The 23686-nt window shown below is 40.8% G+C and overlaps 1 protein-coding gene across 1 annotated transcript in view; it reads left to right on the plus strand.

Annotated features, from left to right (window-relative positions):
- Positions 1-22551, plus strand: part of LOC125485267 (low choriolytic enzyme-like) — a 44300-nt gene extending 21749 nt beyond the window's left edge. Inside the window, exons 5-7 of the mRNA XM_048607298.1 lie at positions 4307-4434; positions 6984-7099; positions 22306-22551. Of these exons, the coding sequence (XP_048463255.1) occupies positions 4307-4434; positions 6984-7099; positions 22306-22551 (490 nt within the window). The remainder of the gene's footprint in view (positions 1-4306; positions 4435-6983; positions 7100-22305) is intronic.
- Positions 22552-23686: the final 1135 nt, after the last annotated feature.

Consider the following 23686-nt stretch of genomic DNA (forward strand, 5'->3'; position numbering starts at 1 on the left):
TTTATACTTGGTCTTTTTTAATAAGCAGGTTAATCTCTTTATTCACTTTCCTTCGCAAATACCTTGTACATATTATTGGTTGATCAATGCCCAAGAACTAATTATTGAAAGAAAATAACAGAAGCAAGAGCCACTTACAAGGACCCCAGAAGGTTCCTCTCAGGAAACTCCAGAGGTATCCAGTCCCTGCACTCCTTCCTTGCCTGTGAGTTCAAAGCCTGCAGCAGTTCAAACTGAGGAGTATGAGCCTGCATCTGGGCTGGACACTGTCAGTGAGCTTGGATGTACTAGGCCCAAACACCCCTGAGATGACTAGCCAAGTCTTCCAGAACTACTGGGCCAACTACAGTGCAAGCTTCCTCCACCCCAGCTACAGGTATTTGGGACTGGACTTAGATATAGTGGGAGGGAAAAAGAAGAATAAAACTTACTGAGTGTCGATAAGTGACATGATTGATATTTCTTTTGTAAATAATCTCACAGTTTTGTAAATTTGCACTTAAAATATCTATTCTGGTGTCTTTGTCATTGTCAGACCCAGTGTAGTCATACATATTTGAAATATGTGCAGTCCTCTTGACATCCAAAATGAAAGATATTATAATGTCCAAGCATTTGTCATCTTTCACAAGCAACCAACTCCTTGACTACAAACATCATCAAATATCAGGAATCCTTCAACTATTTTAATGTGGACAACATTGAGACTACAAGCATTTTGCAGGGCTAGTAGCATGGTTTGTCCTGTATAGATCATCCACACTTATGCACATCCTGTGAGTGAGAAGATAAAATCAGTGATGATTCCTCACATCTCTGCAGGCAATATTTCATCCTGTGTTTCAGCCATTCAAGGCTGGGAGGTGTACAATCAGAACATCACATCTCCAGTCTACCCACAGCTCAATGATCTACTGAGAAAAATTGCTGCATTTCTCAGGTTAAATGCTGTCCCACATGATGCTACAGCACTTCATGGCAATTTAGCATTCTATGTCAACTCTAAAATGTTGAAGACTAACCGATGATGGAAGGATGAAAGGAGGTACCTTAGGATTTTACCACCCTGCTGTCTACCATGAAGGTCTGCACTGCTCGATACTTGAATATCATATGCCAACTGAAGCCTTAACAATTTTACAACTTCTTTCATCCTTAACATTTCTAAAGAACTGCTCATATTTTGAATGGGTGTAACTTCACCAGCCTTAATAGTTACCTAACTTCAGCATCATGCCATATAAAGACCTGTAAAGTGCAGATATTTGTAAGATGGGATCAACACGAGATACCATGCATATGGATTTAGAAAATATTTACTCATCAATAGAAAAGTTCATGGAGTGCGCATATAAGCCAGCCCGTAAGTACTGTTGACTGACCAAGGGATGCTTGCCATATAACAACTGAAAGTAACAAAATGAAAGAAAGTCCAAACCAAACTCATTTCTGGCCTCTTGCGCTCAATGATGCATAGTTATATCATGGTTTCTTGCATGTTCTTCCTGGTCAATGTCCTGCTGCTTGTTCTTATCCTCAGAGGACTGCTGTCAATCCCTTACTTCGCCTACACTCAAACATTCCCCGCTTAATTGGATCAAACTGTGAAACATAGCATGTCACAATGATGTGACACACCCTTTCTGGGCTATTCTGTAAGGCCCCACAAGATTGGTCCAAGCATCAAGGGATACCTATGACTTATTTCACTTTGGCCCTCCTAGAATCATGTTCATTGTTATATCTCCATTCTGCATCAGGCTGAAGGTTTCTAAAGTGTTATCAACCATCCATCAAAGGGCTGTCCTTGTCTCCCATCAGCTAAGTTTGTATGGAATGATTCATGAACCCGTGAGTTCTTTAGTGTTAATTGTTCACAGCAGATCTCAGGATATCTGGCGTAAATAGTCACATGGAGTGGGAATCTCTTCTGTTGACGAACTCTGTAGATTGATGATAGCATGCTGTCAAAGCAATGAGGATGTAATCTGTAGCACCCTGCACCTGTGGGAAGCCAACAATTCTGGAGAATCGCACTGTCAAGGCTGCTTGACCCTCCTTGTGACGGACAGAATATTTAAACTGGTACAATTCATCCACCTCCTTCAGGAATCTTCAACTGCTGGTTGCCCCTCTGATGGCTGTGCAGCAACCGCTGGAGGCTAATGTTCTGGTGCAGCTTGGTGATAACGTTGTAATTGATGGCTTCCTTGATACTGTCTTTGCATGTTCAGCAAGGTCATAAGGAATCCTCTAACCATGGATTAGATGTGTCAGCCAACAATCTGTGGAGAATATCAGAAATGAAGTAGTGTTATGACTGTGATAGGAAGCATGCACTGGTAAGCCCCACTACTTCACACACCCTCCCATTTGTGTAAATGTTTAATTTCAATTACCAATGGTCAAATGGCCAATTAGTTTGTTTCATACTACTGTTATCCAGAGCAAAGGAAACTTTCACCAGGGTTCCTTAATGAACTCAAAAAATAAATTGTTTATTATAAACAAAACCCATTCTTTAAACACATTACAAAACTGGTTAACAACTTGGCTATAACCTGAAATTAAATTATATCCCTTTAATTCCAAACAAACACCTTCATGAGACAAAAAGACAATAACCCTTATTGAGAGCATTATTCAGAGCTTATGAGCAAAACAGTATTGGGGTCTGACCAACATGGGCTAAGATCGGATTTGTGGCAGAATTAGATGAGGAAGCTTCTCTCGAAATCAGGAGATTCTCACTCCATCTTTTAGATATTTTTAATCAACTTGTTCGGACACAACACACTGCTGGAATAGATGGGACTTGAACCTGCGTTAGGAACAGTACTACCGCACCACAAAAACCCTTATTGCTCTGTCTTTTATGCTTTTAACAAGTGCTGAGATGAAAGGGATTATTGCTTGTCAAACATCTTGTTAATGACCAATTCATCTCATTAACATTCAGCTTCTAATCTTATCAAACGTGCTAAATGAACTAAATATCCATGATCCACAGACACCAGCTGCACACACACCTCATCTATGGATATTTCTGTCAAACCCTAATGACCAGCCTGGATTCTCTCATATACACATACAGGCAGCTCACAAAGCACAGACTTGCATTACAGGATGCACTGTTAACTAGCTTTGGAAGACTGCAGCTTAAACATTTTGTATGCAAGCACAGGTATCCAGTTTACAGATTGGACCAGGCTCACTTGTTCTCTTAGCGCTCACTCACTTAGTCTAGTCCCTGTCTGCATGCTCGCATCATCCATGCTTTGCCCTGCCTTGCCAATTAGCACAGTCAAGCAACCAGCAGCTTGCGTTGCTGGTCAGCAGTCAAGAGGGTGGATATCTTTGTATACAGCAGTGGGCTACATCAATCTCACACCCATACCACGTGCCATCAACTAATGTGGCAAACAAACTGCATATGTAGCAAGCAGGCACCAAGTGTGAAAGTCTTAGGCAAGTAGCCCTCACCAAAGTCCGTGGAGGCATCCATCAGTCATGGGCCCCAACACAGCCAGTCAATGACAACCTCCCATTCCAGTTGAGATGATTGGCCGCAGTCAGGCATCCAGTCGAGGTGTTCTCGGTCAGGGGATTGTGCCTTTGCAGTCTGGGATGTGGGTTATGGTCAGTCCTCTGGCAACATTGCAGCCAGTCCACACTGTAGGGCTAATGTGATCGGGAAGATGTACAGGCATCTGTGAGGGGTCAGGGTATTTATCGTCCAGTGTTGTCTGGTTAGGTCACTGTTGTGGGTGAGCAGTTAGTCTGCCTAGTTCATCCATTTCAAATAAGGGGAAAGTGTGGAGGGGGCGCGGTGGTGAAGAAAGGGGCTACTACAACCAGGGAGAATTGAGAACATATCCTTTGGGACTGGGGGAAAGCAGATAACATTTGTGAAGGGGGTAACCCGTAGCTGCAAGAGAGAGATATGGTAAAGCATGATCAGGAGCACTCTGGTTTCAAGGTAGTGAATGTCTATGACCATTCCTGGTGCTATTGGCTGCTTCATTGATGCTGATGTTAGTACGCTTGTCCTCCCAGCTGAGGCAAAGAATCCATCTCAAACAGAATTTACGGTACTTCTCAGGAGCCTTGAGGTGGCATCAATATGTAGTACACGTAGAAGAGTCAGAAACATTACTGCCTTACACAGAAGTTGATTTGTGTGGAGCTTTGTTTTTGCTTTTTGCAGGCAGTAAGCTAAATGTTCCCAAAGCCAATACAGAATTTGGTAGTCCAATGTAAAATTGTATTCTGGGTGGAAATTTAAATATTTATTTTCTCATTGCAGAAATGCTTTTGCTAAAGATCAAAAAAGTGTTACCATTGTCCCTAAACCAAATCCAAACATATATATTGGACAACGTTATGGGATGTCTAATCTTGATGCTTTGAAGGTTAACAAGCTGTATAATTGCGGTAAGTGTGATATATGGATTCATTTATGTGAACTTCATCAATATGCTAAATACAGACAGAATTTTCAGTCCAAACATAAAATAGAATAATTTAATTCCTGTACGTAGCTAATTTAGCAGTTGAAACATACAGGAATTCATGGGAGTTAAAGGTATATTGACTGCATTGTTAACGTTAAGGACATACATGCAGTATTTTGAGCACATATCAAGAGAAACTTCTTGGAGTGCATTATCCGTCCACTCCCCTCCCCCCAAAATGAAATTTAAACGTAGTTATAAATTAAACATTTTATTTTTGTAGTGCCTCTTCTAGGAGTGGCCACTTGTTAATTTGGTTTAATTTGTATCAATGGTTTCAAAAGAGTATTAGAGACGCTTCTGAGAACTTAGATGTTGGTTAGTGAGGAGGTCGAAATACGCAATGTTGCATTCAATAAATAAATCTATTATTAAGTAAAAATAATGCCCTTTGGTTTCCTATTTCACTGTTTGGCATCAGGATGAGTCAACATTATCGCAGAGAATGGTTACCTAAAGTTAAAGGTTATTAAGAAATTAGAAATTAAGGAAAATATTTTGTTTTTCAGACAGAAGTTTGTGATCTGAGATACTTTTGAGAAGACTGGTTGAAAGCAAATTAAAATTGTCAGGGTGTGATTATAGGCTAATGTTCTTTAAATCTGAACCTCAAGAATACTGCAAAAATGAAGTGGGCAAATAGACAAGTGTTATAAAGAGATCTTAGATATTGCATTGACCCTGCAGGCAACTTTGGACTAGCCTGGCAGGATCTAGTTTCATGGTATTCTCTGCTAGTCCTTGGGGAAACAAGATGACCTTCTGTGCACCACCCCAAACACCAGGATTTCCAGGTGCCTGTTTGCAAAGTGGAGTGCCAATTTTCCTTTATCAGACATGTCTTGGAAAATGACTGATACTGTGCAGGCCAATTCTGGTCTAATAGCAGTTAAGACCATAATGATAAGACCATAAGAAATAGGAACATGAGTAGGCCATTTGACCCTTTGAGCCTGCTCTGCCATTCAACAGGATCATGGCTACTCAGACATTCCTCAAAGCCACTTTCTTGCATTTTTCCCTTGATTCGCCACTGATCAAGTACCTGTCTCAGTCTAAAAAACACACAAGGACTCTGCCTGCACAGGTCTCTGCAGAAAGCTATTTTCAGTTTATTGAGTATTCTGGAACAAATAACGTCTGACAATGGACCATAATAACCTCGAAAACTGTTTCAAGACATATGTACCAAGTGGGGAGTGACCCATATCGCATCATCATCCCTGCATCCATACTAAAACAGCTTATCAGAACATATAATACGCACTATAAAATCAATAATCACTTAGCGCCAAGCAACAAAACAAGATTGCTGCATCGCATTGCAGCATTTTTGTGCAACGCTGATGGTAAAGTGAACAAAGTGTGCTCAGAAGGCAATTGTGCAAAACCTTACCCATCGACCAAATGTCTAACCATTCTGAGACACACGAGTTATTTCTTCAAGACAGAGGAGGTTGAAAGAGATACACAATGAGAGAAACAGGTAGAGAACTACCAAAATTGTGCTCTGGGCCTTGAGTATGAGTTAGAAATCTAAATCCAAACACATAGATACTAGCAAATGTTTCTAAAGTATGCAACCAGCCCAGATCATATAAAGTTATTCTTGGTCATGGTGCTATATTACATAGTAATAGCAAGCAGCTCAGATCAGTATATAACAAGCCACTTTCCTCACTAGAAGGCAGTGCGACTATCATGGTTGTGTGATGATGTTGAGTTGCAGCAACTCATAGCAAGTTGCCAAAGAAGCGATACAGAGAATAATGCATACCTCTCCAGATGGGTAATTGATCAATTCCAAAATATTATAGTTAAGTTTTAAATATTACTGTTATAAACTCTTTTCTTACTCACATGTATACTTGTTGAATTGACACCACACGCATGTGTGCATCCATGTAAAGGTAAAGTTGGCATAGCCTGACCAGATCATAAGACTGCTTTCTCATTAGGAAGAGATAACTGGTGATGGTTTACCTTGAGGATCAGCACACCTCAGGCAATGGTAGAGATTGAGAAGGAGAATCCTTCATAGTAGTTTTAGTTGCCACAGGAATTGAACCCATGGTGTTGGCATCATTTGACATTGCAAACCTGCCATCCAGCCAACTGAGCTTAACCAACTATGTATATCTGTTTGGGATAATTTTTCATCTCTGGAAAGAGGAATGCTATGTTTCTCGGTCAGTATCTGCATACATTTAAGAGACAAGCCCATGATAACATAATATATTATAGCATGTGATCTGAAGATAAAAAGATCTTAGTCATCCTCCTACACTGGGATCACTCAGAGCATTACACATTACTAGAAGCATGCTGCTGGATTGTAATCTAATAGCTTAATGTTACCATGGTCACTGTGTTTGTGAATACAATGATTCTATGTAATACTTTGTTGTAATAGATTTCTATCGGCTTCTCCAATGCTATGATGTCCATCTCCGGTTTCTAATGTCACAGGGGATAACATAATTATTGCTGTATTGTATAAAATACCTGCTCGAGGCAAACTCACATCAACAGCAGTGGCAGAGAGACCGGAAAGCAGCACAAGACAACAAGAGAGAGCAACAGTTGTGAGATGATAAAACATTGTACCAGGGTGAGAGAGAGTAGCAGCAGGGACACATTAAAACAGAACGAGGGGAAAGAAGAGCTGTAGCAGAGAACAAAACAAGCAACACAAGGGGAGGAGAGAAGACAGCAGCAGAGAGACTGTTAAATGGTACAATGGAAGGAGAGCTAGCAGCAGTGGAGATACCATAAAATGGAATGAGGGGAAGAGAGAGCAATGGCAGGGAGACCCGCAAGCAATGTGAGGGGAGAAGGATGAGAAAAGTATCAGAGAAACTAGAAAACAGAATGAGGAAAGGGAAGAAGGCAGCAGAGGAGATGCAATAAAATAGAATGACAGGAGGAGAGAAAGCAGTGATGCAAAGACCATAAAAAAGTACAAGTGAAGACCTCTGCAGGACACCCTCCATGAAATGACAAAGAAGGACAGCGATGCAGAGGGTGGCTGAGAGTCATCACACCGGAATTCTGGTAGACATGGCTACAGTCACGACGACTGCACAGGAGACCTCTGCAGGACACCCTCTGTGAGATGGCAAAGAAGGGCAGTGAATTAGAAGGTGGCTGAGAGTCATCATAGTGGAATTCTGGAGACATCACCACAGTCATCATGACTGTACAGCAGTTCAGAGAGAACCTGGTGACAAGGTGTGGTTTAACCTGAAACACTACATTGGTACTTCCCACCCTCCCTCCTCCTCTGACAAATAAAAAAGGTGCTCAGTGAGGAGATAATAGGTTAGGTAAAGGTGTGCAAGGGAGCAACCGTTAATAAACGGGGCCACTGTTAGAGTGGAAATGCTGAGGCATTTGTTCAAGATGTTTTGGCATCAGGAGGCTGAGCAGGATTGCAGGTAAGAGCTGGTAAGGGCTCTTTAACTCTACTTTCTTTCTGTCTAGATTGAAGGCAGTTAGGGCAGTGGCATGCTCCTGTTGCAGGATGTGAGAGATCAGGGAGATTTCTAGTGTCCCTGGTGGCTACACCTGTGAGAAGTGTACCCAGCTGCAGCTCCTGACAGACCGTGCTAGGGAACAGGAACTGGAGCTGGATACATTCAGGATCATCTGGGGTGCAGAGAACATCATTGATAGGAAGTATAATGAAGTAGTCACTCCTAAGGTTCAGGCTGATGTAGCTGGGTGACCAGTAGAAGAGGTAAGGGAGGAAGGCATATAGTGCAGGGTTTCCCTGTGACCATTCCCCTCAATAACAGGTATACCGCTTTGGATACTGTTGGGGGGGAATAACCTTTCAGGGCTAGCAACAGTAGTCAGGTCAGTGGCACTGTGACCGATTCTGAGGCTCAGAGGGAAAGGGTGCATTCAGACAGAGTGATTCTGATAGGAGACTCAATTCTGAGGGGGACAGACAGGAGATTCTGTGGCCGCAGAAGTGACACCAGGATGGTGTGTTGCCTCCCGTGTGCCAAGGTCAAGGATGTTTCTGAGCGGTTGCAGAACATTCTGAGCGGGGAGGGTGCACAGCCAGAGGACCTTGTGCACATCAGTACAAATGACATAGACGACTACAAGGAGTTAGCTAAGAAGTTAGAAAGCAGAACCTCAGTGATCTCTGGATTACTTCCAGTGCCATGCGCCGGTGAGGTTAGAAATAGAAAAACAGACCAGATGAATGTGTGGCTGGTGTAGGGGTTAGGGTTTTCAGTTCTTGGATCATTGGGATCTCTTCTGACGTAGAGGTAATGTGAACAAGAGGGACGGGTTGCACTTGAACCAGAGGGGTCCAATATCCTTGCGGGGAGATTTGCTAGTGTTACCCAGGAGGGTTTAAACTAGTTTGGCAGGGGCGGGGTGGGACTCTGAATGAGAGAGGGGCCGTTGAGAAGTCACTGGAAAATATATCAGCCATCGAGAGCAAACTTACTATTTAGGATAGCTAGGGGCACAGTAAAGGAAGGCAAAAGATGTCTAGTTCAAAATGCATTTATTACAATGCACGAGGTAATGGCTGGTAAGGCGGATAAGCTCAGAGCATGGATTGGCTCTGGGGACTGGGATATTATAGCCATAACAGAAACATGGCTGAGAGAAGGACAGCTCAATGTTCCAGGATACAGAAGCTACAAGTGTGACAGAAACACAAGTAAGCAAGGAGGGGGAGTTGCCCCATTGATAAGGGAGGACATAACAACAGTGCTTAGAGAGGATATTCTTAAGGGGTCATCACATGAGGCTATATGGTTAGAACTTAGAAACAAGAAGGGGACTTCTTATAGACCCCCACATAGTCAGTGGGTACTAGAGGAGCAGATGTGTAGAGCGATTGCAGACACCTGTAGGAATAATAGTGTAGTATTGGTTAGAAATTTTGATTTCCCCTGTACTGACTGCACCACCCAGAGTCTAAAAGGCCCGGACGGGATGGAATTTGTCAAATATGTCCAAGAGTTTCCTAAATCAATATGTAGGGGGCCCTAATCAGGAGGGTGCCACACTTGACCTTCTCTTAGGAAACATGTCGGGCAAGTGACTGAAGTGTCAGTTGGAGAGCACTTTGGATCCAATGACCATAACTCTCTTAGTTTTAACATAGTTATGGAAAAAGATAGGACAGGTCCACAGGTTAAGATGCTAAACTGGAACGGGGCCAATTTTGGGGCCATTAAGCAGGATCTAGCAGAGGTTGAATGGATGAGTCCATTGTTTAAGAAAAGTAGCAAAGACAAGCCAAGGAACTACAGGCCAGTGAGCCTGACGTCAGTGGTAGGCAAGTTATTGGAGATGATACTGAGGGACGGGATCAACCAACATTTGGATTGAAAAGGTCTGATTAGGGATCGTCAGCACGGATTTGTGCATGGGATGTCATGTCTGACAAATCTTTTAGAGTTTTTCCAAGAGGTAACCAAGAGGATACGTGAGAGTAGGGCAGTGGATGTTGTCTATATGGACTTTAGACAGGCCTTTGATGGGTCCCACACAGCAGGCTAGCCATGAAAGTTAGGTCGTATGGGATCCAGGGAGAGCTAGCTAGTTGGATTCAAAATTGGCTTGAAGATAGGAAGCAGAGGGTGATGGTTGAAGGTTGTTTCTTGGAGTGGAAGCTTGTGATTAGTGGTGTGCCACAGGGCTCGGTGCTGGGACCTTTGTTATTTGCATAAATGACCTGGATGTGAATGTACAAGGCATGATTAATAAGTGTGCGGATGATACAAAATTAGGAGGTATCGTTGACAGAGAAGAAGGTTATCAAAAATTACAGAGAGATCTTGATCAGTTGGAGAAGTGGGCTGAGGATTGGCAAATACAATTCAATTAAGATAAGTGTGAGGTGTTTCACTTTGGAAAGTCAAACCAAGGTAGGAATTATACAATAAATAGTAAGGCCCTGAGGAGTGTTGTGGAACAGAGGGACCTAGGAGTACAAGTACATAGTTCATTGAAAGCAGCATCACATGTAGACAGGGTGGTGAAGAAGGCATTTAGCGTGCTGAACTTCATCGGTCGAGGCATTGAATATAGGAGTTGGGATGTTATGTTACAGCTGTATAAGTTATTGGTGAGGCCGCACTTGAAGTATAGTTTGCAGTTTTGGTCACTCTGTTATAGGAAAACTGGAAAGTGTGCAAATAAGATTTATGAAGATGTTGCCAGGATTAGTAGGCCTGAGTTATAGGGTGAGGTTGGTCAGGAAAGGTCTTTATTCCTTGGAACGTAGGAAAATGAGGTTGACCTTATTGAGGTGTATAAAATTAGGATGGGCATAGGTAGGATGAATGCATATAATCTTTTTCCCAGGGATGGGGAATTGAAAACTGGAGAGCATAGTTTAAGGTGAGAGTGGAAGGATTTAAGAAGGACCTGAGGGGCAGCTTCTTCACGCAGAGAGTGGTGTGATATTGGAATGGGCTGCCAGACAAAGTGGTTGAGGCAGGTACAATAGAAACAATCTAAAAACATTTGGAAATGTACATGGATGGGAAGGGTTTAGAGGTATATGGACCAAATGTGGGCAATTGGAACTAGCTGAGTGGGCACCCTGGTCAGCATGGATCAGTTTGGGCTGAAGGGCCTGTTTCCATGCTTTATTACTCTATGACTTTATGACTGTATGAAGGAGCAAGCAGCAGTGGTGAAACCATAAAAGAACAAGAGGAAATGAGAGAGCAGAGGAGAAGTAATAAAACAGAGTGGTGAAAAGACAATAAAAGTGTGCGAAGACTGGTGAACACGTAAAACAGAATGAGGGGTGAGAGTAGCAATGATAGACAGGCTGTTAAACAGTCCAAGGGGAGGAGAGAGAGCAGTGATGGAGAAACAATGAAACTGTAGAAGAGCAGATGAGAGCAGTGACAGAGGGGCCATGAAACAACATGAAGTGAAGTGAGAGTGCAGCAGTGGAGAGAGGGCAATGGGGAAAGACTGTTAAACATTCTAGTGTGCTGAGAGGGAGCAGTGACAACAGCTGGGGTCTATGGCTCCTGAGCAGGTCTGAGAAATATGCACATGTGATATCACAGGGCAATGGCTAAGTTCTTGGTTGGGGAGCATTTTTTGTTTGTGTATATAAACCTCTGTGATACATTAGCAGTTGTATAGTTTCACCAGTTGTGTTATGGTTTACTGGCAGTAGTAAAGCTTATTAGATGTAGTAGGATTTATTAATTATTAATTATCCCAGAATAAAGATTGCAGAACAGGTATCAGATATCCTGTTGTGGCTGCGGTATGTTGGATCTGATAGACACCAGTGCGGTTCATGGCAACCACATTTGCACGAAGTGTCTACAACTTGAGGGCTCAAAATAAATGAGCTGGATTCCAAGTTACAGATGCTGTGATGCATGAAAGAAAAGTTGCCTGTACACTTTGTTCCAGAAGGTAGTTACAGTCGTCAGGATGGAATCATCTGATTTGGTTAGTCGTCAGGGCAGGAGGTGGGACTGCAAGTGTAACAGACAAGGGGACGAAGAATAAAGAAGTGGAGGAACCTCATCCTTTCAATTGTCCAGTAGGTAAGAGTGGTGGCTATGAGGTGGATAAACAAACTGACCATGGAATTGTGGTGCAGAATGCACCAAGTCAGGGAACCAAAAAAAATGTTGTGATAAAAGGTACAGTCAGGATATATGACAAAGTTCCCCTGCAACAGAGAGCTTGAATTCAGAAGGCTGTGTAGATTACCTAGTATCAAGGTTCTGGATATCTGCTCAGACCTGGAGAGAATCAGCTGTGGGAGGGGGGAGGATCCTGTTGTCGTTCTCCACCTGGGTATCAACAATGTAAATAAGATGAGGAAAGAATTACTACTGAGGAATTGTTAGCAGCTAGACGTTAAGCTAAAATCGGAACTTCACATATAATCTGTGAATTATTAGCTGATCCATAAGAAAATTAACATAGGTTAAGAAGATCAGGGAAATAGATGCATGGCTTAAAGACTGGTGTGGGAGAACTGTGTTTTAAATTGTGCGCAACTAGAATTAGTGTTGCAGAAAGCATGCTGGGGCCAGTGTTCTGGAAAGCATATAACTAGGGTGGTGGAGACTACTTTAAATTAAATAATGTTGGGAAGTGTTCATGTGAGATGAGGTATGGTAAATAAATGGGTAACAATTATGTAAAGAGTGTGGCAGGAAAGGAGAGTACAAACTTAAGGGTGCAGCTATAGGTAAAACCAACCTTTGTAAAAATGGCAGAAGGATGGAGTTAAAGGCTGTGTGCATGAATACATGCATTAACGTTGATTAAGAATTTTAAGTATATGTAAGTCGTTGCATGACCAGTTATTTGAATCCTTCCATGACCAGTAGTAATGGCAAGAGCCAGAAACAATTTTCAGTTGTAAACCACGGAAATGATTTAATTTCATTTAAGTTTTTATTGAAGTTTTGGATTTGTTTACAGTGCGCCTTGAAGGAATGATTCTTTAGTTAATTTGTTTATTTGTTTAATTAAGACCATCAGATATAGGAGCAGAATTAGGCTATTTGGCCCATTGATTCTGCTCTGCTATTTGATCATGGCTGATATGTTTCTCAACCCCATTTTCCTGCCTTTTCCCCATAACCCTTGATCCCTTACTAATCAAGAACCTATGCTTAAAAGCAAATAAAAATGTAAATTGGGACATTGAAGTAATGATTTGGAGGCAGAGAACTGCTCTATTCCATACTGTATCCTCTGAATACTGACAAGAAAGAAGAGCTGTGCCTCACTTCATACTTCACTATTTGACTTGGATCTATTTAACAAACTGATCTTCTGCTTTAATTCTATTGGGGCAGCACTATGGCACAGTGCCAGGGACCTAAGTTTTTGATTCCACCCTTGGGAACCTGTCTATGTGGAGTTTGCATATTTTCCATGTGTCTGTGTGGGTTTTCTCTGGGTGCTCCAGTTTCCTCCCACAGTCCAAAGGTGTGCAGGTTAGGTGGATTGGCCGTGCTAAATAGCCTGTAGTGTCCATGGATGTGCAGACTAGGTGCGTTAGCCATGGGAAATGCGGGGTTACAGGTGTTGGGTGGGATGCTGTTCAGAGGGTCGGTGTGGACTTGATGGGCTGAATGGCCTGCTTCTACAATGTAAGGATTCTATGATTCTACTCTGCTGCTATTGTCCTGACTCCTTGATAATGTGTGATCAGAATCTGTCTGTCTTAGCTGTGAAGTGTATATTGTAATACAGATTGATACCATGCATTTTTGCAAAATCTTTTTCAAATTGCAACTTTTAAATTTCACCTTTTAGAAATATGTGGAGGACTATACAGACATGAACCAGGAAAATTCACCTCACCAAATTTCCCAAATTTATATCCGAACAATGCTCATTGCAAGTGGATATTTAAAACATCTCATGATAGAAAACGTGTAAGTAAGATCACAACAACATTGTCAGGTTTGCTACCAAACATTATTAAGACTCTTGCAGCTATATCCAAGGGGAATGTAACAGAGTTCTTTGATGCCTGAAATTTTTGTGACTTTTCTTCCAGTCATCAGGGCGGAGATTCAGAACTAGGAAAATAAACATTTTTATACTTTTGCACCTATTTGTTATTGTTGCATTAACAATTTTATAATGAACAGCATTATGAACAGATTTGCTGCCACCACCCCCTTTCTGGCTAAGGAAATATGATGTCTCATGTCATACAGAAAAGCCATTTGCTAGTCCAATGAGAAGAGACTGTCATTTAAAAAAGAATTTATTGTATGATAATGTCATGAAGAGATGTGATCCAAACCTTATGTTTTGAAAGATAAGGTGAATCCACATAAATATATCTTGAACTTTTAAGCAAATTGGACTTTACTGAGGAAAAGGCACCAGGTACAACAGCAATGATGTTGACTCTATCAGAACTCCTTGCGGGTGGATTCAGTCTGGAGAACTTTGAGAGAGAGGTCACGTGTTCAAAACAGAATTTGACTTGCCTGAAGGGCGAGAGCCATTGCTTCCTGTCTCTTCCTTTGGAACTCCTCTCTGCAAAATGTGTGATCTGAAAACCCACCAAAAGGCTTATTTACAACTCATGGAAAGTTCCGGAAAAGACAGGGTGTTGTCTGTGTGCATTTTTTTGCGTAGTTCAAACTGTCAATAATCTTTGCGTCTTTGTTTGGTCGTGAACAACTTTATTTATTTTGTTAACAAAAGAAATCTGGCTGATTTGTTCTTAGTACAGAACTTGGTATTGCTTGAGACCTGCATAGTTGGTCATATCATCAAACTGGTTACATTTAATATTTATTATGGCCAAAGGATATATGGAACTAAAAGAAAACACTGTAGCCCTCCAGCTTTGGCTTCAATTCAAAATTGAACACCTATAGAAAGACATGTAATTAGTCTTTTATGTAGTTTCATACCACACTGATTTTGAGTTCTTTACAGACTGAGGTCTAAGCTTGAAGACATTTATTGGCTTTCCCTTCTCCTTGACCAAAGAAACATTATTTGTTATACATTAATACTAAATAATACTATGCATGATAATCATTGATATACCAGGCTCGGACTTGTAGTTACATTAACTAAGGACTAATCCATCTTTTCCTGTATTCAGGTCCATGTTGTAGTCTGGTCTGATGTGGTCCATCAGAAACTATCTAAAGTTTCCTTGTGTTTTAACTCTACCCACTCTGTGTTTATGTTCAATGGTGCCAAGAGCCATGACTTCATTACAAGGATGCTGTGGGGTCTGATGCCCTGCACGATAATTAGAAATGGGACATCAAGTTTTTTTTAAAGAGAACACCAAGAGAGGTTTCTTATGAATCAGAGTACAGAGTATACTGAACAAAATGTTTAGTCTTGAAACCAGTATATTTTTGCAGCAGAACGGGATAAGTTTTAAGACAACTGAAGGCTGACGTCCGGCAAAAACCTACGACTAAAAACAGATGGTAGCTGAGACAGTAGTTAGTCGATTAACCAAATAATCAGACCCAAGTACACTGCTGAGCAAGACTGGAGATGTGCTCATCAAGGACAAAAGGGCAGTCAGCACCTGCTGCAAAGATCACTTCAAAAATCTCCTCAACAAACACTCTGTCCTCAACTCCTATCTACAACATGTCACCAACACCACTTTAGCACAACCCCAACTGGGTGCAAGATAGAAAAGGCCATTCAACAGCTAAAGTACAAAGGCATCAGAAGCAGATGGAATCCCCACTGAAGCACTCCAATCCAGAAGAAAATCACTTTATTCACAAAATAACATAACCATTTCCCTTTTCTGAACAGAGGAGAGTCAAGCAAGGAGATCTCAGATGACTTAATCATAACCATCTTCATGAAAGGTGACAGATATGACATGTGCCAGCCTCAAAAAACCCTTATGGCAGATTTCTGATCCAGTTACAGTATGCTTCTGCACTTGGTGCTCTAGCTATTGCTGCAACAGCAACTATCATTCTATGTTACAAATACAGAAATTGCTGGAGACCTCATCCTTACCAGTCAACCGGCTGCAAATTCATCTGTCCATGTCAGTATCAGTAAGAGTGACTGCTGCATAGACCTTGTGGAGACAAAGTCCCGCCTTCATATTGAGAATACCATCCATCATGCTGAATAGGACAGACTTCGAACAGATTTAGTAGCTCAACATTGGGTATCCATGAGACACTGTGGGCCAGCAACAGCAGCAGAATTATACTCTAGCACAATCTGGAAGGTCATGGCCCTGCATATCCACTCAACCATTACCATCAAGCCAGGGAATTAACCCTGGTTCAATGGAGAGCGCAAGAGTACCTGCCAGGAACAACACAAGGCATACCTGAAAGTGAGGTGTTAACCTGCTGATGCTACCAAACAGGACTATTTACATGCCAAACAAGCAAGTGATAGACCGAGCTAAGTGATTCCACAACCAAGAGATCAGTACTAAGATCTGCAATCCTGCCACATCCTGTTGTGAATGGTTTAGGGAAGTAAACAACTCACTGGGGGAGGAGGCTCCACAAATATCCTCATCCTGAATGATAGAAGAACCCAACAGGTCAGTACAAAAGATAAGGCAGAATCATTCTCAGCAATCTTAATTCAGATGTATGAAGTGAATGATCCATTTTGGCCTCCTCCAGTGGCCCCAGCAGATACCAGTCTTTGGTCAATTTAGTTCATTCCATGTGATATAGAGAAATGGTTGGAAACACTGGATACTGCAAAAGCTATGGGCCCTGATAACGGAACTTGCTGCTCCCCTAGCCAAGATGTTTCAGTACAGTTACAACACTGGCATCTACCTGACAATGTGGAAAATTGCCCTAGTATGTCCTGTACATGAAAACCAGGACAAATCCAACTCAGCCAATTAGCAGTCCATCAGTCTACTTTTGATCATCAGTAAAGTGATGGAAGGGTGTCATCAATAGTGCTATCAAGCTACACCAGTTCAGCAATAATCTGCTCAGTGACACCCAGTTTGATTTCCGCAAGGGCCACTCAACTCCTGACTTCATTACAGCCTTAGTTCAAGCATGGACAAAAGAGCTGAATTCCAGAGGTGAGGTGAGAATGACAGCTCTTGGCATCAAAGCTGCTTTTAGCCAAGTGTGGTATCAAGGAGTCTTATCAAAACTGGAATCAATGGGTATCAGGAGTCAAATACACTGTTAGTTGGAGTCATACCTGACCATGGTTGTTGGAGGTCAGTCATCTCAGCTCCAAGACATCCGTATAGGAGTTCCTCAGGGTAGTACCTTGGGCCAAACACTTTCACCTGCTTCATCAGTGACCTTCCCTCTATCATAAGGTCAGAAGAGATGTTTGCTGATGATTGCACAATGTTCAGCACCATTCACGACTCCTCAGATACTGAAGCAATCCATGTTCAAATGCAACAAGATCTGTACAATATCCAGGCTTGGGCTGACAAGTGGCAAGCAACATTCGCACCACACAAATTCCAGGCAATGACCATCTCCAATAAGAGACAATCTCATCAAGGCCCCTTGACCTTCAATGGAGTTATTATCATTGAATCCCCCATTATCAACGTCCTTGTGGTTACCATTGACCAGCAGCTCAACTGGACTCATCACATAAACACAATGGCTACAAGAGCAGGCCAGAGGCTAGAAATACTACACAGAGTAACTCACCTCCTGACTCCCCAGAGCTTGCCCACCATCTACAAGACACAAGTCAGGATCATATCGGAGTACTCCCCACTTTCCTGGATGGGTGCAACTCCAACAACACTCAAGAAACTTGACACCATTGATGCTTGATTGACACCACATTCACAAGCATCCATTACCTCCACCAATGACATTCAGTAGCAGCAGTCTGTACTATCTACAAGATGCACAGCAGAAATTCACCAAAGATCTTTAGACAGCACCTTCCAAACCCACAATCAATTCTATCTAGAAGGAAAAGGGCAGCAGTTACAGGGGAACATCACCATTTTCAAGCTCTCCTCCAAGTGACTTGCCATCCTAACTTGGAAATATGTCACTGTTCCTTCCCTGTCGCTGCGTCAAAATCCTGGAATTCTCTGCCTAAGGGCATTGTGTGTCAATCTACAGCATGTGGACTGCAACACTTCAAGAAGGCAGCTAACCACCACCCTCTCAAGGGCAACTAGGGATGGGCAATGAATGTTGGCCAGCCAGCAATGCCCACATCCCATGAGTGAATAAAAACAAAAAAAATCTTAGTAAGGAAGACTTTACAGTGTCAACAGGGCTGTTTATGCCATTGTCTTTTCCAGTGCCAAGGTCAATGCCAAGTGGTCCATCCAGTTTCATTTCTTTGTAACAACTATGTAACAATTGATACAATTGAATGGCTTGCTAAGCCATTTTGGAGGGCAGTTGAGAGTCAACCCCATTGCTGTGGGTCTGGAGTCATATGTAGGCCAGACCAGGTAAGGTGAGATTTTCTTGCCTGAAGGACATTAGTGAGCCAGATGAGTTTTCTGACAATCAACAGTGGTTTGGTCTTCAGTAGATTCTTAATTCTGCCATAGCGGAATTTGAACCCAGGTCCCCAGAGCATTAACTGGAGCTTCCGGATTAATAGTCTAGCAATAATACAACTAGGCCATCGTCTCTGCATGAGATATAAATGCATAGAAGTAGTCACTGCTCACCAGTGAGATTCTGAACTTGCCATTTAAACCTTAAAGTGAAAATCAGAAATTTTTATTGCTATGTTGAGATTCTGATTTTTTTTTCTCTCATTTCCATTTTATTTTGCCACATTTCTTGCCATTTTCCACATTGCTCAAGAGAACTAGAAATTCTGCCATTGTACTGTAAGTGGGAAATTTCTGTCCATAGGTGAGATTCTGATTAAGGCTTGATGGGAAAATTGCATAGGGTTTTTTCTTGATATTGACAATCTGACTTTTTCAGTCTGACCTTATTTTGTCACCTTGCTGGTCATTACTCTCATCACATTCGGGAGTGGAAAATTCCATCTTATATTTCATCTGTGCTTATGCCCATCGATTCAGCCTGTCCAAGTTTACTTGAAGTCTTGTTGCATCCTCCTCACAAACTATATTCCGCTTTTTTTTTTGTAATCAGCAAATTTGGAAATTTTTCAATTGGTCACAACATCCAAATAGACTGTGAACAGATTTGGCCCTAGCACTGATTCTTGTAGTACCCCATTAGTAGCAGCCTTCCCTTTATTCCTAATGTTTCCTTTCTGTGGTTACCAAATTTGCAAACAATACTAGTATCGTACCCAATCCCAATTTTTTGTATTTCCCCTTGTCTGTAGGACCTTTATTGAAAGCTTTCTGAAAATCTAAATACACCACATACACTGGTTCTCCTTTTATCTATACTACAAATAGCATCCTCACAAAAACTCCAAAAAAGTTTGCTAAACTTTTCACAGATTCAAATTAGATCTGCTTAATTTCATCATTATTTTCTAAGTGTCCAGTCATCACATCATTAATAGCAGATTCTTAATTTTTCCTTCTAGTGATGTCAAATTAACAGGTCAGTAATTCTCCATTTTACTGTCCTTCCTGTTCGTAAATAGTGGGGTTCTATTTGCTAATTTCCAGTATGCAGGAACCTATCCAGAATCTATGGAATTTTGAAAGATACTAGCATCCATTGTCTTTATAACCATCTCCTTCAAATCTCTGGGATGTAGCTCATCTGGTCCAGGGATTTTTAGCATTTTTCAAATATTAATTCCTTCTAATACTTCAGTATCACAAATCTCTTGAGTATTTCTGGGCGATTTACTGTATCTTTCTCTGTAAAGACAATTGGAAAATAGATTAGGATTTTCTCTTACTTTATGTTTGTTTTACATTTCCATTTTGTAACTCTAATCATTTCTTTGTCATCAACATCCTACCATACTTTTCCTATGTCCTTCAGCTCTGTTCTGTTTAGTCTTCTTATATTTTTTGTATTATTTCCAATTAAAGAAAGTCTCCTGTTGCTGCTATATTTCCATTCCTCCTCACTATCAGACTTCATGGACTCAGTGTCTTGGTCTACATTGTGATCCTTTCTCTTGTCCTCACAAGTAGCAAGTATATCAAATCTACTAGAAAGGATCAGTGATTGCAGGACTTACTTTCAATTTCTCCTGAATCCCTGCTAAACACCTCCTTGTCAGTCATACATCCCCTTTTTCAACCAGCGTTTTCCTCCGAGATCTGATTAGACTGTGCAAAACTTCTCCGTTATGGCCTGGAGTCTGAACTACACAATGAATTTGAGCCAAAGAGATTTGAGATGGGGACATTTAGTACATATGTGTTTGCTTTGGGCAGCACACCATTCACAAACCTGTTCATCCTGCACTCCAGAAATACAGTCTGCTCTGCCATATCCTCAACTAGCCTGATTATTTTTATCAGTCAAGGTCTTTATTCAAAGATTATTTGCAGTCATATCAAGCACTGTATGTAGTGACGGTATGAAGTTAAGGTATGACATATCTTCTATTTTTAGAGCATTAACTATAGCCTATATATTCTCTTTCACTGGCTGCAACCCTTTTACATTGATTTTCAGGCCAATCTCTGACATAAAAGCACACTTACTCTTTTTTAACCTCATGATGTGATCATGGAGCTCTGTTTGGAATTCATCCAACACAAAGACTCTCTTCATCTGTTAGGGTTGCAATGAACACATTGGCTATATGAACAATGCAGAACTCCTTGCAAAATCTTAGCCCTTGCAGCCTGGAAGATGTTTGGAAAAAACTTTGCGCAATAGCACTGCTTTTTTTGGAAGTATAATCTCATGCATATTTATCATGAGATACTGTTGACTGTCTCTATCTATACTGAGCTGTGCATGAGAATCAGACAAATCCAACATCGTTCATATCTTGAATGCCACAAACTCCAGATATAAATCTTAAAATGTTTGTGAATACAACTGTCTAGTTGGTTTATCATTACATTGCAGCTTTGGTAAATTTTCAGACTGTGTTTAGAAGACAGACTTAGGTATGATTAGGTATGAAAGAATCCAATAAAATTTTCTAACCTACAAAATCTTATGTTTGAGCTTGCACATAATATTGCTTTCATGAAGAAGTGATAGAAAAATACTGGAGTAGTTGGTGGCCACACATTTTTTCTGCTTATTGTTCCAAATGTATACCTTTCAGTTTTCGCTAGTGACCTAAGATTAAAACATGCCTTGAACTTCATGATGATTATTTTGAATGGCACACCTTTTTAGAAAAAAAATGCTTTCTTCTGTTCTAAAATTGCCTAACTCTGAGTCTGGATCTCTTTGTTTTCACTTTTTCATACATAATTAGCTCTAAAGAACATGTCTATTCTTTCAATATTTGAACTGAATTGTTCTCTAATTCTGTCAAAGATTCCTAGACTTACAATGTATCCTTGGGTATAGCCATTTTACCCATTTTCAAATGTACCATTGACTCAGTTATTGTGATTTTGTCACACTTGCAGAAGCCAAGTCAGCCAAATCAGAACAAATTCACCAAAGCCAGTGAAATCAATCAAAGAACCAGACGGACATTAGGAACTACAGTAGCCTATTCAACTGAATATAGCTACGTGTTTCCAGAAACAGTGAAAATCCGCACAATCTAACTGAAAGTCTTCACCATCTAAGCTGATAGGTTACTAGGAGTTAGCTTATTTTACTCATTGTCATCTCTATCACCATGTGATCCAAAGTGTTTTACACTTTGGTCATATCCCTGGCCAAAATCTGTTATATGTTTGGAGAAACTTGTCAAAAGGGAAAGACTCCAAGATTGCCATATTGTTTAATGATATCATGTACTGGACATTCCCATAACTTATTATGGAGTGTAACATGGTGATAATGGTGTTACCATACACCTGCTAAGAGTTTAAACTTTTCCTTTGGAAGACATTTTTAAAAGCTCAAAATGCAATCCTATCGACATTACATACTGTAATACTGAGGATGCACGTTTCGTATTTAAGGTGGATCGAACCAACTGCTTCATCGTGGGTGGTGTTGAATTTCATGAATATTGTTGCAGCTGGACTCAACCAAGCAAGTGGAGAGAACTGTGCCAGTTCAAGAGCTAAAACTGCTGGGCAAACTGAATTTCAAATCAGATTCTACCCTCAACCACTGAAATCTCAAACTTGTCTCCCAATTAGTTATCTTTTAGAAAAGATAACTTCTTTTTCATATTGCAGATTGATTAATCATTTATCATATTAAACAACTGAATTGCACCCTTCTGTATTATCTATATGATTTGATCATTATCTTCTTTACAGGTTTTCATACAGTTTACAAAATTTCAAGTAGAAGAGTTTATAAACTGCTATAGTGACCGAGTAATAATTCACGATGGTGACGATGCACTTGCTCCAGTCCTGGAAGGGCCAACTTGTGGTGGAGAGAATCCAGCAGTGATATCAAGTAGAAAATCGTTATACATTCAATTTTACAGTGCCCAGTCATGGCAAGCATATGGCTTCAGTGCAAATTATCAATTTGGTAATATTGTCTTCAAATTATAAATTATATAATTTTGTTGAATAGCTATATAATTTTAACAGTATGCTTAATACTAAATTTCTTCCTTTTGTTTTAAAGTTAGGTGTGGTTATACATTGAAAAATGCAAAGGGAGCTATTGATTTTAGAACTTGGGACACCACTTTTTATTGGACAAAATGTTTTTGGGTCATTCTGGTACGAAGATCATTTAAGGTACAATACAAAAATGATTTTGCTTTCTTTTAAATTTAGAATAGAACCTTCTGATTATCATTCATTTTGATTATCAAAAGAAGTAAAATTAAATATTGCAATGGAAAGGCTATTTCATGTGAACTCAAAATCATATGAGAAATTATATAATATAATCTTCCTCCCAACTGTCAGAGATAGATAGGGGAGCAGGTATGTAGGCAAATCATAGAAAGGTGTGAGAGAAACAGGATTATAGTTGTAGGGGACTTCAACTTTGCTAACATTAACTGGGATTACCTTAGTGTGAAAGGATTAGATGGAGTGGAAATTTTAAAGTGCATCGAGAAGAGCTTTTTGTTCCAGTACATAGATCATTCAACTAGAGATGGAGCAATGCTAGATCTAATTGTAGGAAATAAATCTGCTCAGGTGGTTGAATTGTCAGTGGGTGAGCATTTTGGGGATTGTGACCATAACTGTATGTTTCAAAATTCATTATGAAAAGGGATTACAAGAGTGCAGAAGTTAAGTGTCTAAATTGGGGGAAGGCCAATTTCAATGCCATTCAACAGGATCTGGCAGACATGGACTGGGAGCAATTACTTGCAGGCAAAATCAGAAATTGCTGGAAAAACTCAGCAGACCTGGCAGAGAGAAAACAGAGTTAACGTTTCAGGTCCAGTGACCCTTCTTCAGAACTGATAGTAGCTAGGAAAAGCATATATGGTATATATGCTAGACAAGGGGTGGGGGGAGGGTGAAAGAGGAACCAATAGGTAGAGATGGACTCCAGATAGACAGAATAACAGTTGGCCAGACAAAGGAATAGGTAAAGGGCAGGCTGGGAGAAAGAATAACAACTAATGGGGACCGTTTGTGGCTGACATTGGTGGTTTTTGGTAGCAGCCCATGTGATGGCAAGAGATAACAAGGTGTAGAGCTGGATGAACACAGCAGGCCA

The sequence above is a fragment of the Rhincodon typus genome, chromosome 17, assembly GCF_021869965.1.
Source record: "Rhincodon typus isolate 14 chromosome 17, sRhiTyp1.1, whole genome shotgun sequence".
In the NCBI taxonomy this organism is placed as follows: Eukaryota; Metazoa; Chordata; class Chondrichthyes; order Orectolobiformes; family Rhincodontidae; genus Rhincodon; species Rhincodon typus.